At 38.0% G+C, this 18,027-nt stretch overlaps 1 protein-coding gene across 1 annotated transcript; it reads left to right on the top strand.

The window, feature by feature from the left end:
- The first annotated feature begins 103 nt into the window (after positions 1-103).
- Positions 104-17,256, top strand: LOC125232083 (drebrin-like protein). Its single transcript, XM_048137699.1, has 9 exons — positions 104-289; positions 2,798-2,969; positions 4,117-4,354; positions 6,187-6,284; positions 7,819-7,898; positions 8,553-8,711; positions 10,687-11,273; positions 14,640-14,738; positions 15,768-17,256. Exons 1-9 carry the CDS (start codon positions 207-209, stop codon positions 15,917-15,919), a joined length of 1,668 nt encoding a protein of 555 aa, XP_047993656.1. The 5' UTR covers positions 104-206; the 3' UTR covers positions 15,920-17,256.
- Positions 17,257-18,027: the final 771 nt, after the last annotated feature.

Here is an 18,027-nt window from a genome sequence, read left to right as displayed (position 1 = left end):
TACTATAAGAAAGAAAAAGATACAATATGTAATATTTACGTATGGCAATATATATTATAGCTGTCGTCAAATCATCATCCGTCTATCTAGTCTATGGCTGTTGTCGGTCGAAATTGTTGTGAGTCAGGCCGCCCGTTCGTCGGCTTTAACGATTTCGCAGATATTTTGCTTTTTAGTGTTCAGTTCCTTAATGCAAAGAATGTAAAATGGCTATTAACTTGAATAAATACAAGGATGCGTTAGTTGCCGCCTGGAAAGATGTATTAGACGAGAAAACTGATACTGATTGGTGCGTATTAACAAGTTATAGTTTTACGAAACAGCGACCTACTTGCCGATTTAATAAACGCGAGCTTGTCTGCATTCATTAAATGAATCAATTAGTTGTGTCTGCGACGCGCCTATATTAGCTGTAACAATGGTATCAACAATTGCATTGAATCTAAACAAGGAGATGTTTCTAGTACGTACACTCCTTTCACTACGTGTAATGAAAACACGCATTATTATGCGGTAGTCATGATTAAACACGCTTTACTTAGAAATTGATGTAAAATGCATGTCCTAGATCACTAACTTAGGTGCATTTTATTTCAGCTTTCCAGTTATAACAATGTAGTTTCTATCAGATTAGGATTTTATGTTAGAATCATTACTTTAACCATATCAGACTACTCTGTAATCATTTTCCTTGTGCCAGGAAGGAAAATCGAGGATTTTCCTTTATTAAATCAACCATATATGCAGTATATTTATAGTTATAATTTAACCTACTTATTATACCCCCAAGTGAGCTGTGAATATGGAACATTGCTCAGAAGATCAATCTTAGTGGGAATTGTCTAATCTTAGTGGGAATTGTCTAATCTTAGTGGGAATTGTCTCAGGATGTAGGTTGTACCTATTATTGTGTATTTCAATATCTTCTTATCTGTATGACCTTCCTATGTCTGTATTCTTCTATTCCTATTTTTTTCCCCAATAAAGAAAATGAAAATGAAAAGATCATGTAATATGATACAACTTGTCAGATGGTAGATTGATAATGTATTCATAATACGGGGATCTTATCTAGATGATGTATCAACAAAAGTAACAAAACAAAACCAATGTTAAGAATGAACCTTCATCAATATTATGCTTTTTCAGTGATTTAGATAATATGGACATTTAAAACATCTGATAGTGCTATATTTATCAGTTAACTCTTATAGAAGCCTTTTTCTGCAAGGTGGGGCTGTAAATATATACTTTAACACTAGTGACCGGCCCTGGCTTTGCATGGGGAGTAAAGGATTAACATAGAATTAAAGCAAAAATCATTCCTTAAAAAAAATAACCACTTCACAACTCAATTGATATTCATAACCAAACACCGGTTTCGCGGGGGCAAAAATGTTACCAGTGCTAGTGATTCATTAAATATCGACTTAGTTTATCGACATCCATAAAAATAAATTTTTAACCATCAGTATCATAACTAAACTAATGGCTAAGTTTGAATACGTTTAACTATGTGCAAACCTCTTTCATTTATACTTATCGCAACTATAAACAACCGATATCTGACATTGACTGTGTCGAGTCACTTTTGACAACCATTGAATCATTGAATAATTCATCTAGTACCTACAACAATATTATTTTGCATTCCGATCAATAAAAACTACCTTTTTGTTTCTTAAGGCGGCTAAAAATGCCACGCAAGAAAAAAGATCATTCATCTTCCTGGAAACCTGACCATTCAGATATAGATGATAAAGGTACAACTTACTTTTGCAAGAAATGTAAAATTCATATGTCACGAAAATGTGGAAAATGTAGAAAAATTTTGATTGTAGATATATTATGAAAATTATATTAAATATTAAAGAAAGTTAATTCCTCAAAAAGTTTATTTTTGTGTATGTAGTTTTCTTCTTCATTCAAATTCTTGAAATTACACAACGGTTGTACGACATTTTTATCGATATCAAATAATAAAATTAGTTTAATGTGTCCTCGCACTATTAAACCTCAGTACAGATTTGCCCCCGCGAAACCGGTGTATGTTCATAACATTAAAATATTTTACATACTTATTCTAAGCTTAGGTACTTATTTGGTACTCTATGAACTCCTTAAAGCTGTAGAAAGTGTCCTCAATAAGCCATCGTTTCAGTCCATTAGTACATTTAGAACTCAACATCATAGTGTAATAATGGAAAAAATGGATCAGTTACAATTGCCCCCCAGTCAAGATTTGCCCACTGTTCCTTAATCATAAATAATCAGACACACTGAAAGACACAGCGGTCCTCTACTTATAAAGTGTAGTGATTTGTTACTTTATATGTTTGAGACAAAACTTATTGGTTTAACAATACTGTGTAATGATAGTTACTCATAAAACTATCGGATAGGGGAGCGAAGGGAGGTTCACACACTATCCCTCCCATTAAAAATTTATACTCATACTCATACTCATTTATTTATAATATTGTTACATATTACACGTCACAATTGATTTAGGTACATAGTTGTTATATGGTATATTAAAATTAAATATATATTATATTATTTGTGGTCATGGTTTGTTAATATTTCTTGTATGTGGGTAGCTTTTGCACATTGTAATTTTTCCTGAGTCACCCGTTGACCATGAATGCTGTAAAGTGTCCGAAACGTCGGGATGAATTGTAAATTCACTATACGCGATTTAATCCATGAATACTATGTAAATTAATTTGAGATTTTTTGTTTGTAATTACCTAAAAAAAACATGAATAAAATAAATTAAAATTATTTTATTTTCCAGGGCTCTCTTCGGCTACGATGGCTTATCCAGCGACCTAAAGTTCGTAAGCAAAGGAGATGGAGGCCTAATAGAGCTGATTGACGAATTCAACAGCGGCAAAATACAATATGCATTCCTAAAGTTAGACGTCCCGGACAGCACCATATCTAAATATGTGCTTATCAACTGGCAGGTGAGTGATAAGAGATAAGATTGTTTTCTCTAATGGTGACTAAAAAGTATGTTTGAATGCCTACTTTACAAGTCTATAGAACATTTTTATATTAAAGGAAAAAATGGAAAAATTTACGCTTCCGGCGGGACTTGAACCCGCATCCTTTTTGCAATCCGTGCAATGCTCTTACCAATTGAGCTACGGAAGCCACGCCGGACTTCGCAAATCTCTCCATGCCTTTCCTTTTGTACACACGTCTTGGGGTGACGTCTAGCATATAAAAATGTTTAGAATCGTTAGCAGACGTTTCTGCTTAATAAAAATTAAGTCAAGTAAAGTAAATTAAATTTGTAGATTACTTATAATGCCCATGAGAGTGCAAAATTAAATCATCCTCCTTGCATTATTTCGGCATTTGCCATGGCTCATGGGAACCTGGGGTCCGCTTTGACAACTAATCCCAAGATTTGGCTAGTTTTTACGAAAGCGCCTGCTATCTGACCTTCCAACCTGAAGGGTAACTAGGCCTTATTGGAATTAGTCCGGTTTCCTCGCGATGTTTTCCTTCACCGAAAAGCGACTAGCAGATATCAAAATGACGTTTCGCACATAGGTTCAGAAAAACTCATTGGTACGAGCCGGGTTCGAACCCGCGACCCCCGGATCGAAAGTCGCACTTTCTTACCGCTAGACCACCAGTGCTTCCGAAGAGAGTGGATAAGTGAATGAATCAATTTAATAAGATTAAAAAATTGCTCTAATTATTGTTTCTCCCTTCATGGGTTTATTTTTGTTTTATGAATCTGTTAATATATATGACATATTCAAAACATGATATGTGAGTGTGTTTAGTAAAACATTCCACTTTGTCGGTTACCATTAAGGCGAGATTTACTTGTATCTTTGTATGAATAAATTGACAAAGCGGCTTTATAGCAATCGACAAAGTGGGACGTTTTCCCGTGCACACTCACATAAGTCTCAAACTGTTACTAGTACATTAAATGTTTTAAATCGACACGAGCTACGAATTCCCTTTTCGCACGTGTATCGTACGACGTTTTTCAGTACAGATGGCCCTCTGAAGTTTCGACCTGACACATAATGAACCACTTCTCTACATGACATGTCTAATCCAAAACCACTCAAATTTCCCACATTCCAGGGTGAAGGCGCCCCAACGGTCCGCAAAGGTACCTGTGCCAACCACATCAAGCATGTGGCCTCCCTATTCACCGGTTTCCACCTGACCATGCACGCTCGCACAGAGGATGACCTCGAAGAAAGACTGATCCTGGAGAAGTTGGCTAAGGCCGGCTCAGCTTTTAACTTCAAGTCAGGCCGGAATGAGGAATTGCCTCCCAGCGGCCCTGTGGGAACGGTGTACAAGAAAGTTAATCCAGGTAATATTTGAAACAGTATTTTTTAACCCCCGACGCAAAAACGGCGGGGTGTTATAAGTTTGACGTGTCTGTCTGTCTGTCTGTGTGTGTGTTTGTCTGTGGCATCATAGCTCCCGAACGGATGAACCGATTTAGATTTAGTTTTTTTTTTGTCTGAAAGCTGAGTTAGTCGGGAGTGTTCTTGCCATGTTACATGAAAATCGGTCCACTATGTCGCGGTTGGGGGTTTTTTCAAAATTTTAATTTTGTGGTTAGGTCATTAGCTGTCTAAAGAGGCTCTACAGGAGGAAGACACAGTATTGTGATCGCATAACATTTTTTTTTTTATCAAAGCTGCATCTAGGAATGGTGTATCAGAAAGTTAATCTAGGTAACACGAGCAAGTAACTTAGGGCGGACTGATCGCAAAAATTCTGCATTACGGATTGTCATTTGATCTTTCAAATCAAAAATCTTCTTAGGATTAGTCCGGACTAATCCTAAAAAGGACTAACTGGGCAAAAAGAGTATCAAAACAAAAAAGCGAACCATATGAATCATTTGGTTTCTCTTTCACTGAAGATGATCTTGAAGGGCGACTGATCCTGGACAATCTGGCTAAAGCCGGCTCAGCATTTCACTTCAAGTTGGGGATAAATGGAGAATTGCCTCCCAGCGGCCCCGTGGGAACGGTGTATAAGAAAGTTAACCTAGGTAATAATTGAATCTGTATTTTTTATTTTTCTGATGGGATCCTATAGGAGCAAGACAGTTACGAACTTACGACAGTCTGATCGCAAAACATAGGTAATTTTTTTGATCTTTCAAACCAAAACCCAAAAATCTTAAGTTGAAATTATCCACCAGTCGAAATGGCCCCCCCTCTACCTTACTTAATGTGCCAACATCGTCTAAAATAACGATATCCGTTATTTACTGTTATATAATAAACAACGACATGTAATATGTCAACAATGGTTATTATAACATTTATAACAAACAATTGTAAATACCGCGGATTCATAACGACTTCAACTGTATAGTGAATCGAATGTTTTTTATTAAAATTAAGATTAAATGGCACGAGTTTTCTTTTGCAAACAATTCGGCGTGATGTCTTCTAAAGTTTTTGAAGAGATTAATGATAGAAGGCAAAGTTTGCGTAGAGGTGCGTTATATTTATTATTTCTTATGGTGAGGTGAGACTATACTCTATTTTCCCCTTCAACTTCATATAAATATTTCTATGCCGTTGCATGCCGGCAGAATATCGTCACTACTTTAAAAAAAACTTGTATCTTCGTCTGTCAATGAAAAGAAAATTGCAGTAAGTATGTATGGAATGCATATAGACTTACTGCGTTTTAACTTTGCGTGAGATACGAGATTTTTTTAAAGTAGTGACGATATTATGCTGTTCTAACACCATATTTGTTAGTAACCAAAACTGTACCATTATTCTCAGAAATAAATGACTATGATTGTGATGATTATGAAAAATCTACACATACATAACTCACACCTGTATTCCCACAAGGGGTAGGCAGAGTACATGAAACTGCTCAAGCTTAAGTTCTTAACTAACACTTAACGACGGACGAGTTTACTAACAATGAACGAGAAGAAAGAAACCATAATGGTGATATTCCAGTATTTGCAGTGATATGTTGCTAGCCCATCCCCCACACGCCCCACACCACAATTCAACCCAAATCCCACAGTGGACCTAAGACACCCACAGAAGGATATGGGGTGGTGAAGTCACCACACGGGGCCATGTTTCCAGATAAATTAGCCCCCTTTCCCCTAATTGTTTTGGAGCTTTCAGTACAAAAGAAACTGTTTTGTTTCAGTTCAAGAGATCAACTCGTCAGAGCGAGACCAGTTTTGGTTGAAAGAAGAACAGGAGGAAAAGAAAAGGGTAGAAGCAGAAAGGAAAAGGAGAGAAGAGGTAAGATATGAGAAATGAGTGTGAATACAGGGTGAAAATTATAGTGAACAGAAACAAGCTTTTCTTTTTAAAATAAATATATAAAATAAATATTGGGGACACCTTATACAGATCAACTTAGCCCCAAACTAAGCAAAGCTTGTACTATGGGTGCTAAGCGACGATATACATACTTAAACAGATAAATACATACTTATATGACGACCGGTCTGGCTCAGTCGGTAGTGACCCTGCCTGCTAAGCCGCGGTCCTGGGTTCGAATCCCGGTAAGGGCATTTATTTGTGTGATGAGCACAGATATTTGTTCCTGAGTCATGGATGTTTTCTATGTATAAGTATGTATTTATCTATTTAAGTATTGTATATCGTCGCTTAGCACCCATAGTACAAGCTTTGCTTAGTTTGGGGCTAAGTTGATCTGTGTAAGGTGTACCCAATATTTATTTATTTATTTATATACATACATAGAAAACATCCATGACTCGGGAACAAATATCTGTGCAAATGCCCTTACCGGGATTCGAACACAGGACCGCGGCTTAGTAGGCAGGGTCACCGACAGCCAGACCGGTCGTCTTTTCTATCAACAATTGTCTGTTGGGGCATTTTAATCGTCAATTGTTGATAGAAAAGACGCAGGGTACGCTGGTTCGATTCCAGCCTCAGGCACAGGAGGCCTTGGTCACTTTTTCTTTCATTTGTGTCATTTATTTCGGTTTTAATGTATAACAACTTGTTAAAAAAATGAAAAACTTGTCTGTTGGGGCATTTTAATCGTCAAGTTTTTCATTCCATCCAAGGCCTCCAGTGCCTGAGGCTGAAATCGAACCAGCGTACCCTGCAATCGCGGCAGATGCCTATTTCCGCTCGGCCACCCAGGTCACAGCTGCTGAGGTCGAAATTATCTCTCATATGAGTAATCTATACAAGGACTCGTAGCGCCCCCTTATTAAATATTTTCAATTGAATATAATTTGACTTGTGTTATTAGAAGTTGTTATACAATTCTAAAACCACAACGAAATCAAAAATTAACGACAAAAAAGGGAAAAATACATGTCTGTTTCAAGCGGCACTCGGGACATTCGATCGTCATTGTTGATAAAGAAAGAAAAACATAATTCTGTTTAATTTTTAGAAATATACGATACAGGTGTCCTGTGTCCTATATTTATAATAACAACTAATTACAGTAGTACAGTACAGTACTTGTTCCGAAAGTTTGTATAGCGTGGGTGGTCTAGTGGTGAAGACGTTAGCCGCGTAAGCTGAAGACCCGTGGCCGAGCCGGGAATGGAACCATTCCCGGCTCGGCCACCAGTGGGCCTTGTCGTTTTTTCTTTCGTGTATGATATCTATTTCAATGTATAATTTGTATAGACTTTTGAAATTGTGCCAATTATACATTTTAGTTTGTTATTTAGTTTTATTTATAGGTTTAATTTTATTCATAGGTTTAGTTTAGTTTTCATGTTATTGTTTTAGGTCTTACTAGTTTATATGATTTTGTGTTTAATAATGTAAATGTTTTTAGGAAAAAAGAAAGGCAGAAGAGGATGCCAGGAGAAAAGAAGAATTAGCTGCACAGAGGAGAGCGAAGGTTGAAGAACAGAAGTAAGTATCGCCTGACTATTCATTAGCCTGTTATTGTGTCCCAATGCTGGGCAAAGGCCCATCAAAAAATCAATTGATCGATCGAATCGAAACATCGGGAACTCAAAAAAAACTAAAATATCCCGGTCAATATAAGTCTACTCAAACTAATTGTGAATCATTCAATGCTTTCATTTAGTAGGGAATATTATGGCAATAGTTTGCCACCAGAGTGCAGCATTATCGCACATACTAAACTATACCATATACGTAATTTATACATACTATTATTGCTTTAAAAAGTTTTTGAAAAGTCTTCACTATGTGTTTATGAACGGACAAGAGGGGGCAAAATAGAAATACAAAAATCTGTCAAGGTGGTCAAAGACATGCACTAACCTTCTCTCCGGGAGTCAGGAACTGCAGGCAGGATTGGCTGGGGTCCACAATCCATCACGGAAGCACAACCGTTTTTGCACATGTCTTATAACAGTCTGTCAGGTGTCAACAACTAATTAGAGGGCCGCGCGGGCGGGGCGAGGCGCGAGGGGGGAGAAACATTTCTTTTAAATATATATGGTTAGGTAGGTAGAATTATATGTAGAATTTTGAACACTATGATATTGATGCATGTAGATGTATTGTTTGCTATTTCTATATTTTTTGTTTTCGCAGAGTGTCAAGTCCGGACCCAACGAGTCCCACCGGCGTGTCGACGAGCGAGGCACTCAGGAGGCAGAGGTCACAAGAGGCCAAACAACTTATAGGGACCTCCACGGCGTCTGCGAGGGCCATGTTCCAACAGAATTTAGCTCAAGGACAACTCACACCCAAGTACGTTACTCAATCACATGAATATTACATCAATAGATACTTGAAAGGAGTCATATGAAAATGAGTCAAGAAAAGAGCGTATCCCATCTTAAAGTCCGGCAACGCACCTCCAACACCTCTGGTGTTTCGGATGTCCATGGGCGGCAGTGATCGCTTACCATCAGGCGACCTGTCTGCTCGTTTGCCTCCTATCCCATAAAAAAAAATTAGAAGGTACATGAGATGAAACAACTTATTGTGACCTATATTGCCTCTACCAGGGCCCTGTTCTACAAGAGTCTGGCCAAAGGACAAGTAGGACAACCATAGATTTAGAATTATTAAACTAGATTGTGTAGTTAGGTCAAAAAGTGTGTCCACATGAGAGGTCATTGTTTGGGCTGGTGTCCCTCTCGCACTTACTGACAATGTCAACATTATTCAGTGACGTCATCACTGTCATACATTGGGGATACCAGTTAATTTTCAAAGTCACTACTAAATCTACTAATACCCAATTAAAGGTATTTTTTAATTATACAAATCTTTGATTTATGGGCATTAAAATAATTACATTATAATTATTTTCTAATTCTTTAAAATATATCGAAACCCTAATTTGAATATAACACTAAAATAAAATAAGAAGTCTTAAAGTCAGGTAATATACAGATAAAAATACTACTACTATGGTAACCTCATTAACACTGGTCACACGTGCGAGAGGGACACCAGCCCAAACAATGCCCTCTCATGTGGACCGTTTTCGCTAGTCTGATACGATCAACTTTCTCTGTCGGTGATAAGGTTCAATTTAGTATGGCAAAAAATGTGATTGAGTTGTCCCCTGTAAAGGTCTTTGAGGACAACTCACTCCGAAGTACTTCATTAGCAATAAAGAATGTGTCAGATGAGTCGACTGCCGTTGCCAGTCTATCAAATGTTAATGTCTAAATGGTGGTAGCTTCTGGGAACAGTACTCCCAAAATATTAGAGGAAATGTAGAAGTGATAATTTTATTGGCCACTTCGGACCTATTTTCAAGACTGAAATACGTGCTATCCTTGTAAACAAAAAAAAAAAGACGTCTATCGTAAACTGAAATAGATACCATACACTAAAAAAGCGATCAAGCCCACTGGTGGCGAAGCCGGGAATCGAACCCGGGTCTTCAGCTAACGCGGCTGACGTGTTCGACCGCTACACCACCCCGACCGCCGAGGTACCCGTCGAAATTTCTCTAGTGTATGTTATCTCTGAAGGCTTTCGAACACGTCAGCCGCGTTAGCTGGAGACCCGGGTTCGATTCCCGGCTTCGCCACCAGTGGGCTTGATCGCTTTTTCTTTAGTGTATGTATGGTATCTATTTCAGTTTATCCATACTAATATTATAAATGGGAAAGTGTGTGTGTCTGTTTGTTTGTCCGTTTTTCACGGCAAAACGGAGCGACGAATTGACGTGATTTTTTAAGTGGAGATAGTTGAAAGGATGGAGAGGGACATAGGCTACTTTTTGTCTCTTTCTAACCCCTCAATTTCCTAAAATGGGGGGTGGAAGTTTGTATGAAGCATTCCGCAATTTTCGAATTTAACGCGAGCGAAGCCGCGGGCGAAAGCTAGTAATTTAAATATAGTAGTGTTACTACTTAAAAAAAAATCAAAAATATTTAATAAAATAATTTGATTTGTTCCCTACATCGACGTCTATCGTATTTCCTAAACTAAGGCACTGGTCCCATCGCGAGCTAGTAAGCTATGAGCTATCGGCTATAAACACGAACAAAAGATATGCACTCCCGTGCAAATAAAAGAGACACGGCGATATTAAATAGCTCACCGCTGGGCGAGTAGCTATAAACATCGCCGTGTCTCTTTTATTTACACGGGAGTGATTATCTTTTGTTCGTTTTTATAGCCGATAGCTCATAGCTTACTAGCTCGCGGTGGGACCAGTGCCTAATCCTGCGAGTAAAATAATATTTTCATTCTTCCACAGATCCAACAGTATACCAGAGAAGCCGGTCCGCAGCTCCGTGATCGCGCAACGCATCAACACCTTCACGCAACCACAACCCACTTCCCTCCCTCCCCTCTCCCCTTCCACCCGCACCCCCCACAAAATCACCCCAACAGAACCCACAGAGCCCAAAACGTCCCCACTGAAAAACATAGACAAAATCAAAATGAGTCTAGAAAGCCCTTCGCAAATACAGTACGAACCTATCATAGACCCAACGGTCGACCTAAGTCCCAGCACAGAAAACAACCCAACCTCCTTCAGTGCCATAAATTACGCAGAACTCAAAAAAGAAAACGAATACAGACCTATAGAGGAACTCAAACAGAGCGAACCTATGATCAAACAGAACATTCTAGAGAACGATATGTTCGACGCTTCATATTCGAGTTCTAACGAAAACGACGATGATGACAGTGATAATAAGTTCAGTACTATTAAGAGATCGCCGTATAGCAAGAATAATATCGCGGAGGAAAATGGAAAAGCGGAGCTGAGCAGGCAGAATACTGTTATAGAGAATGTTAATTATAAGAAGGAGGCTAATGGGACTAATACTAGTGATGGTGAGTTATGTTTAATTGATTAATAATTGAAAGAACCGAGCTGTCTTAGGCGCCAGTACCTTATATATGTAAAATAAAAAATAAATAAATAAATAAATATTATAGGACATTCTTACACAGATTGACTGAGGCCCACGGTAAGCTCAAGAAGGCTTGTGTTGTGGGTACTCAGACAACGATATATTTAATACCTATATAAATACTTATATGCATAGAAAACATCCGTGACTCGGGAACAAATATCTGTGCTCATCACACAAATAAATGCCCTTATCGGGATTCGAACCCGGGACCGCGGCGCAACAGGCAGGGTCACTACCGACTGCGCCAGACCCACAGACCAACCCCTATAGACATCCATTATAAGACGACTTGCGGTCTTCAGCCTTCCTAGTATTTGCACTGATATAAGCGCGGGCGCTCGCCGTGCCCGTTCAGTTGCGACCAAGTAGCAGATCCGTAAAGAGCGCGTGTTTTTCGCAAAAAAAAAATTTGAAAAAGGGCATTTTGATGCTTAAAAATGTCCACCTGTAGTGTGAAATGGTGTGGAAAAACCACAAGAAAGTCAAATTTAAAAACAGACGGAATTACATTTCACAGGTAAGTCATATTTATAATTTATTCCGAGCCAGCATAGGTCAACTTACACTGGCCACTAGAAGTAGTTGACGCGACAGTCATACTCTGTCCCTTTTCAACAAATTAAAAATGCAATGTGCTATTCCTTTCTTACGAAGCACGTGTATCGTAGTGATGTGACAATGTTGATTTTGTTTATTACCGTGACCTCGTGTTTTGTTTTAACAACGTTTTACCGGATTTGATTACGCAATAAGTAGAGATGAAAATAATAATTTCTACCAATATAATATTTTCCGATGTTTGTTAGAGTAGTCAGTACGTACTAAGTAGTAAGTAGTAATTTGTAGAATTTGTAGTTTTTTTTATTTAGGTAGTTGGTAGTTTATGGTTGGTTGGTTAGTAGGTGCGAGGGAACTCGGAGTTGGCTTGAGGTAATGATATGATGTGTTGGCTTTATAGAATCCTCTTGGTGAGCAGTTGGGTGGAGAATCATAAGATAGGCCTGATGATGAAGTTCGAGGAAGTGCGAGGGAACTCAGAGTTGGCTTGACATAATGATATCATATTTATTTTTTTAATAACTCGATAACCCTAAGTTTTGAGAAGCTCGTTTCTTAGAGAAAGTAATTGTATTTGATCTAAAGAACCTTCCCTTAAAGTAAGCAGAATTCAATAAAAACAGGGTGTATTTAATAGTACATTACGATACTAGTGCGTAAAAAAGGATGTTACGAACATGATGTCTGATTTCAGTATTAAAGCTCTCATTACTTTTATCTTTAAAAGATTTCATATGAAATACCAAGTAAAATGTATGTACCTTTTTATAGTATGCATTGTTATTAATAATAACTAACAATAATTTCTGGTAAATAATTCAACCAAAACCGGTCAACATAAATTACGGTAACAAGCATGTCCCATCCTTATGCAACAGTGCTCCCGCCCACCGTCCTTGAAACGACCAATCGCAGCGCGCTAACATATCACCCCGCCCGAGCCTCGCGCTTCAAGTTTTGGCGATTTGTACCGGGAACAAAATTAGCCATATTGGTACTCTATAGGAGGTTCTCTGTGGCCAGACCGGTCCGGTCGGTATATGTATGTCGCAGTAAGATAGATAAAGCCGTTGTATAGTTATAACCCTAGGGATATAATTATATGTCGTAACATAGTTAAACGAAAGCGATTAATTGCTATCTTACTAGAAATATAACTATAATACGTTACTAGTTTAGTCATATAGTTATATGACTGGATTCTGGTGCGGCGGAGGTATAGTTATAACCCTAGGGATATAATTATATGCCGTAACATAGCTAAACGAAAGCGATTCCTTACCATCTTACTAGGAATATAATTATAATACGTTACTAGTTTAGTTATATAATTATATCACTGGATTAAACTTAGTCTAGGGATATAATTATAATACGTCTCTAGTTAAGTAATATAGTTATATTACAGGATTAAGTTCAGTAGTATAATTGTAGCAGTGTAGTGCTGCAAATTGCACTATTTGCGATAAATATCATGTTTATCTTGTCAGATTAAATTAAAACTGCCATCGCACAAATCCAAATGCAGATACAATTTAAAAAATGAATAAATCGGATATTTTGAAAGAACCGGGAGCACCGGTTCCTAAATTTTTGTCCCGGTTCTTTCGCCACCATAAAATTACCGGGATTTCCCGGGAAATCAAGAACTGGGAAATACCGGGAGCATGCCGTAACTGTAACTAATATAGCTTGGATTCGTTTGTTTAGTAACCAAACCTTGTGTACTATGTTCGATACAAAATAAACTTTGTTCTAACGTCAGTGACGGTGTTGTTATTCCAAATCGTCCCGCTATACGTATTATAAAACACTGATTTAAACTTTCACGATTTTTACACATATTTAAAATTGCAAACGGGACTTAATACGCGATTAAGTCCCGTTTGCAATTTTATAAATACCGTATTATAATTATATTCCTAGTAAGATGGTAATCGCTTTTGTTTAACTATGTTACGGCATATAATTATATCCCTAGGGTTATAACTATACCTCCGCCGCACCGCCGCACTCCTGCCTACAATCATTTCACTAAACTGAATCCAGTCATATAACTATATGACTAAACTAGTAACGTATTATAGTTATATTCCTAGTAAGATAGCAATTAATCGCTTTCGTTTAACTATGTTACGACGTATAATTATATTCCTAGGGTTATAACTATATAACGGCTTTATCTATCTTACTGCGACATGTATAAGAATACTGTAGGTTTTATAAGTCCATATAGCTGATATATGATAGTATATGTATGGGGAAAGTTTTCTTCAATTTGTGTTTTTTTAGTACATAACCATACGTTGACCTCTAGAAAACTATTAATACGGGATAGGAATGGAATCGATTGGCATTAAAAAAATTATGTAAAAAAATCATACAAATTGTATAGGAAAACAACAAATTGTTTCTAGCCGGAATTTTTTTTTGGTCCCATGCAAGCTTTTGATCATTGATAAGAATGGGATTAGCGTCAAAAAAAAAAGTTAAAAATTACTTTTTACTCGCAGCCTGTATTTAAAAATCAAAGGAAGGTCTTCTTAGACCGTTTTCGCGTAGCAGCACGAGGTCTGGTAGCTGCCCTGACTGACCCACTATCAAAATACACCCCCCTGTATAAGGATGGGCCTTGATTAGTCACAATATTTAAAAAATGTGTAAATATAACAAATACAAGTTGTTTGGTATTTAATGACAGATAAAACATTGTAACTTATTGCAGACGTGTCACCAGAAGGCTTGGAGGAGGAAGGAACGATATACGAAGATTTGGACGATGACCCCGGTCTTACTGCGAGGGCTCTATACGACTATCAAGCGGGTATGTTTATTTTTTAAAACTTGTTTGGGGTTTTAATAAATTACTGCAAAAGGAAACTGTATACTGTAACAATAGCAGACTTAAATACAAGCAGGGGCGGCTCACTCCGCGATTCTATCGCCGCGCTAAGTACATGCTGGCGGCCGCGAGTTCGCGGCCTACTCAGGGGTGGCGCGCGTTCTCACGGAACGCACGTTCGCATTTTCTATTGTTACTTTACGTCGCGAGTTTTTTTAAGGTTCATATGCGATGTCCGCGTGTGGAATGGCTAATAATGCTTAGTTAAATAGACATCATCAATAAAATAAATACCATGACAATCTTACACAGAACAGATCTACTATTGATTACGTCCCACGGAAAAGTTCAAGGCTTACGATGTTGGTATTTAAATAAAAAGATATAAATACTGTATATATACCTAGAAAGTACCCAAGACTTGAATATAATATATATAACATTTTATCTGAGTATTAATTCGTTTTAATCCATAGGCAACCCTATCGCGCACGTGCGGCTCGTTTCATTGTAATAATTTTGTAGGCATTTAAAAGGGCGGCATTTCGTGAACATCAGAGCAGTGGGCCTTCTGTACTTGTACTATTATATATTCTGTGATACAAAAATCGTCACTAGATAAACTCGCAATTTTTTTTTGGGACGATGTACATTTATAGTTGGGGCGAGGCAATGTGCCCGCGCGACAGATGTTCATTGTCACGAGGCAGCTCACACGTTTGCTGGGCTGAGGCACGTCCACACTGAAAGTTTGCCTCGCGTGCACATTGCCTCGCGACGCGCCTAGTTCTGTGTAGACCCGGCTTTTCGTTTTATTTAAATATAGCGCTGTTTCGAGTTATTGTTTTTATACTTTATAGTCAACTATTACCAGGAATTTGGAGATCAATCAATAAATCAATCAAATAATTTATATGCCAGACCACAGTCTTTAAAATTTGTTGATAATACATATCTTTGGGAAGTGTATTCGGCCTACATATAGTTTTATACTATACTTTCTGTTGACAGCGGACGAGTCAGAAATCACGTTCGACCCCGGCGACATCATCACGCACATCGAACAGATCGACGCGGGCTGGTGGCAGGGCGTCGGGCCGCAGGGACTGTTCGGCCTCTTCCCCGCTAACTACGTGGAGCTGTTACCCGCACATCCCCGCTAGCCTGTGCGCCGCAGCCGAACGGTGTGGTGGAGCGGTTGAATCGGTATTTGATAGAAAATTTGGTTCGTGGAATTACTGACTACGTTAAGTTTGTACGGCTCAGCCCACAAACAAATGGTATGGCAGAGCGCCTAAATATTTTTAAAGTTTTGTTTGCTCCTCGCCAACTACGTATAACTGTTGCCTGCACATTCCTGTTAAGTTATATCACTCTTCAACTAGACTGCGCACTATCCGACTGCGCTGAGTTTGTTTGATTGTGAGCAACCCCGTAACCAAACGGTATGGTAGAGCGGTTGAATCGATTTCGAAAAAAGCTTGGACCTGTTGCTCGTATATCCCTGCTAACGACCACACTAGCTGTATACCCCGCAATTTAACGGTATAGTAGAGCGGCTGAATCGATATTTAAAAGGAAACTTGTTTTTTTGATAACTATGGGAAACTGTTGCCCGCACATCCTTGCTAAGCCCTATCAGTAGCTGTTGAAAGTGTTTAACCCGCATATTGCGACCCAAAAATCTATCCATCTCTTTAAAGTGAGGTGTAGCAACTGTAGCAGGTGTCTATGGGCAACGGTAACTGTTTACCAATCGTTGATTCGTCTGCTCATGCTTAATATTTTTGCTATTTTCGTTGTATAGGTAAGCAAAATATTATAAGTGTCTTAAAAGGTATTTAAATAAAATTTGCATTCAGTCAATAACGGAATATGAGAGATAATTCAGTGTACAGTCAAGTCGACTTATATATAACGCGTATTCTCTAGATATAAGTTCGTAAATATAGACGACTGTACCAGAGTCTGAAACGTTAATAATCGACTGCTCGAAATGTGATCTCTATTTAATCTTTAGTGAGATCTCAAGGTCAAACGTAATTTAGGGAAAAGGACCAAACTTGCAAATATTCTCAGTGAAATTTGAATGTTGTCAATAAAAAAAACCACTTACGTCTATGTTCCCAAAAGAGGTAGGCAGAACACATGAAACTGCTCTAGTTTCAGTATATAGATCATTTCATTCACGAAGATACGTGTTCTCTCATTCACTTTATCGCGTCGGTGCGTCCCTATCGCAATTACAAATGGTGCGAAAATGACGGCCTGATGCCATATCGTTTATCACGCGACTGTACTTGCCTGCCTGGTTCGTAATTTCATACTATAACAGGTAACACATAATGTTTAATATACACAATCTGTTCTGTATGAACGCTGGTAGCCTAGCGATAAGTGCGTGCGACTTTCGTTCCGGAGGTCGCGGGTTCAAACCCCGGCTCACACCAATGAGTTTTTCGGAACTTATGTGCGAAATGTCATTTGATATTTGCCGCTTTTCGGTAAAGGAACACATCGTGAGGAAACCGGACTAATTCCAATAAGGTCTAGTTACCCTTCGGGTTGGAAGGTCAGATGGCAGTCGCTTTCGTAAAACTAGTGCCTACGCCGAATCTTGGGATTAGTTGTCAAATCGGACCTCAGGCTCCCATGAGCCGTGGTAAATGCCGGGATAACGCAAGGAGGATAATGTACACAATCTGTTCTGTGTATTAAAGCCAATTTTGAAGTTTGATCCTTTTCGCTAAACTACGTCTATATTATATACAAGTTATATTTACCTAATGTGTGGACAAATTAAAAGAGACTTAATGTTAAATTATTTAGGTCCATTTATCAACGCTTTTAAGAGCTAGAATTTTTGTTGCTTATAAATTTAGTAACCGGGCCCAGTTTGGTGTTAAAAATTCGCCATATTATAAAAAAGTCAGATTATTCTAAGATTCTTTGATATCATTATTTTTCAGGATAGATATCTCACTTTATCAATGTACTTTATAATACTATAATTACTTAATCTGCAATAAGGATGAATTTCTCTTAGAATATCGGGTGAAAAAGTCATTATTAAATTTGAAAAATAAGGACCCTTTTACAATGGAAATCCACAAAGTATACAGGGCGTCTCAAGACTATGCCACCTTAAATATCGTAGATAGGATATTTAAAAAAAAAAAAAAAAAACAAATGTTATTGAAAGAAAAGTAACGCTGCATTCAAACATATACTAATAAATACGACCGTCTGGGAATCAAAAAGCCTAAAAATA

This window comes from Leguminivora glycinivorella, chromosome 12 (assembly GCF_023078275.1).
Source record: "Leguminivora glycinivorella isolate SPB_JAAS2020 chromosome 12, LegGlyc_1.1, whole genome shotgun sequence".
Taxonomy (NCBI): Eukaryota; Metazoa; Arthropoda; class Insecta; order Lepidoptera; family Tortricidae; genus Leguminivora; species Leguminivora glycinivorella.
This window is presented reverse-complemented; position numbering and strand designations above follow the sequence as displayed.

Excerpts from the sequence above, each read along its gene's own strand:
- LOC125232083 (XM_048137699.1), top strand. The coding sequence starts at position 207 with ATGGCTATTAACTTGAATAAATACAAGGATGCGTTAGTTGCCGCCTGG. Across the intron at positions 4,355-6,186 it reads GTACAAGAAAGTTAATCCAG|TTCAAGAGATCAACTCGTCA; the intron begins GTAATATTTGAA and ends GTTTTGTTTCAG. Across the intron at positions 6,285-7,818 it reads AAAGGAAAAGGAGAGAAGAG|GAAAAAAGAAAGGCAGAAGA; the intron begins GTAAGATATGAG and ends AAATGTTTTTAG.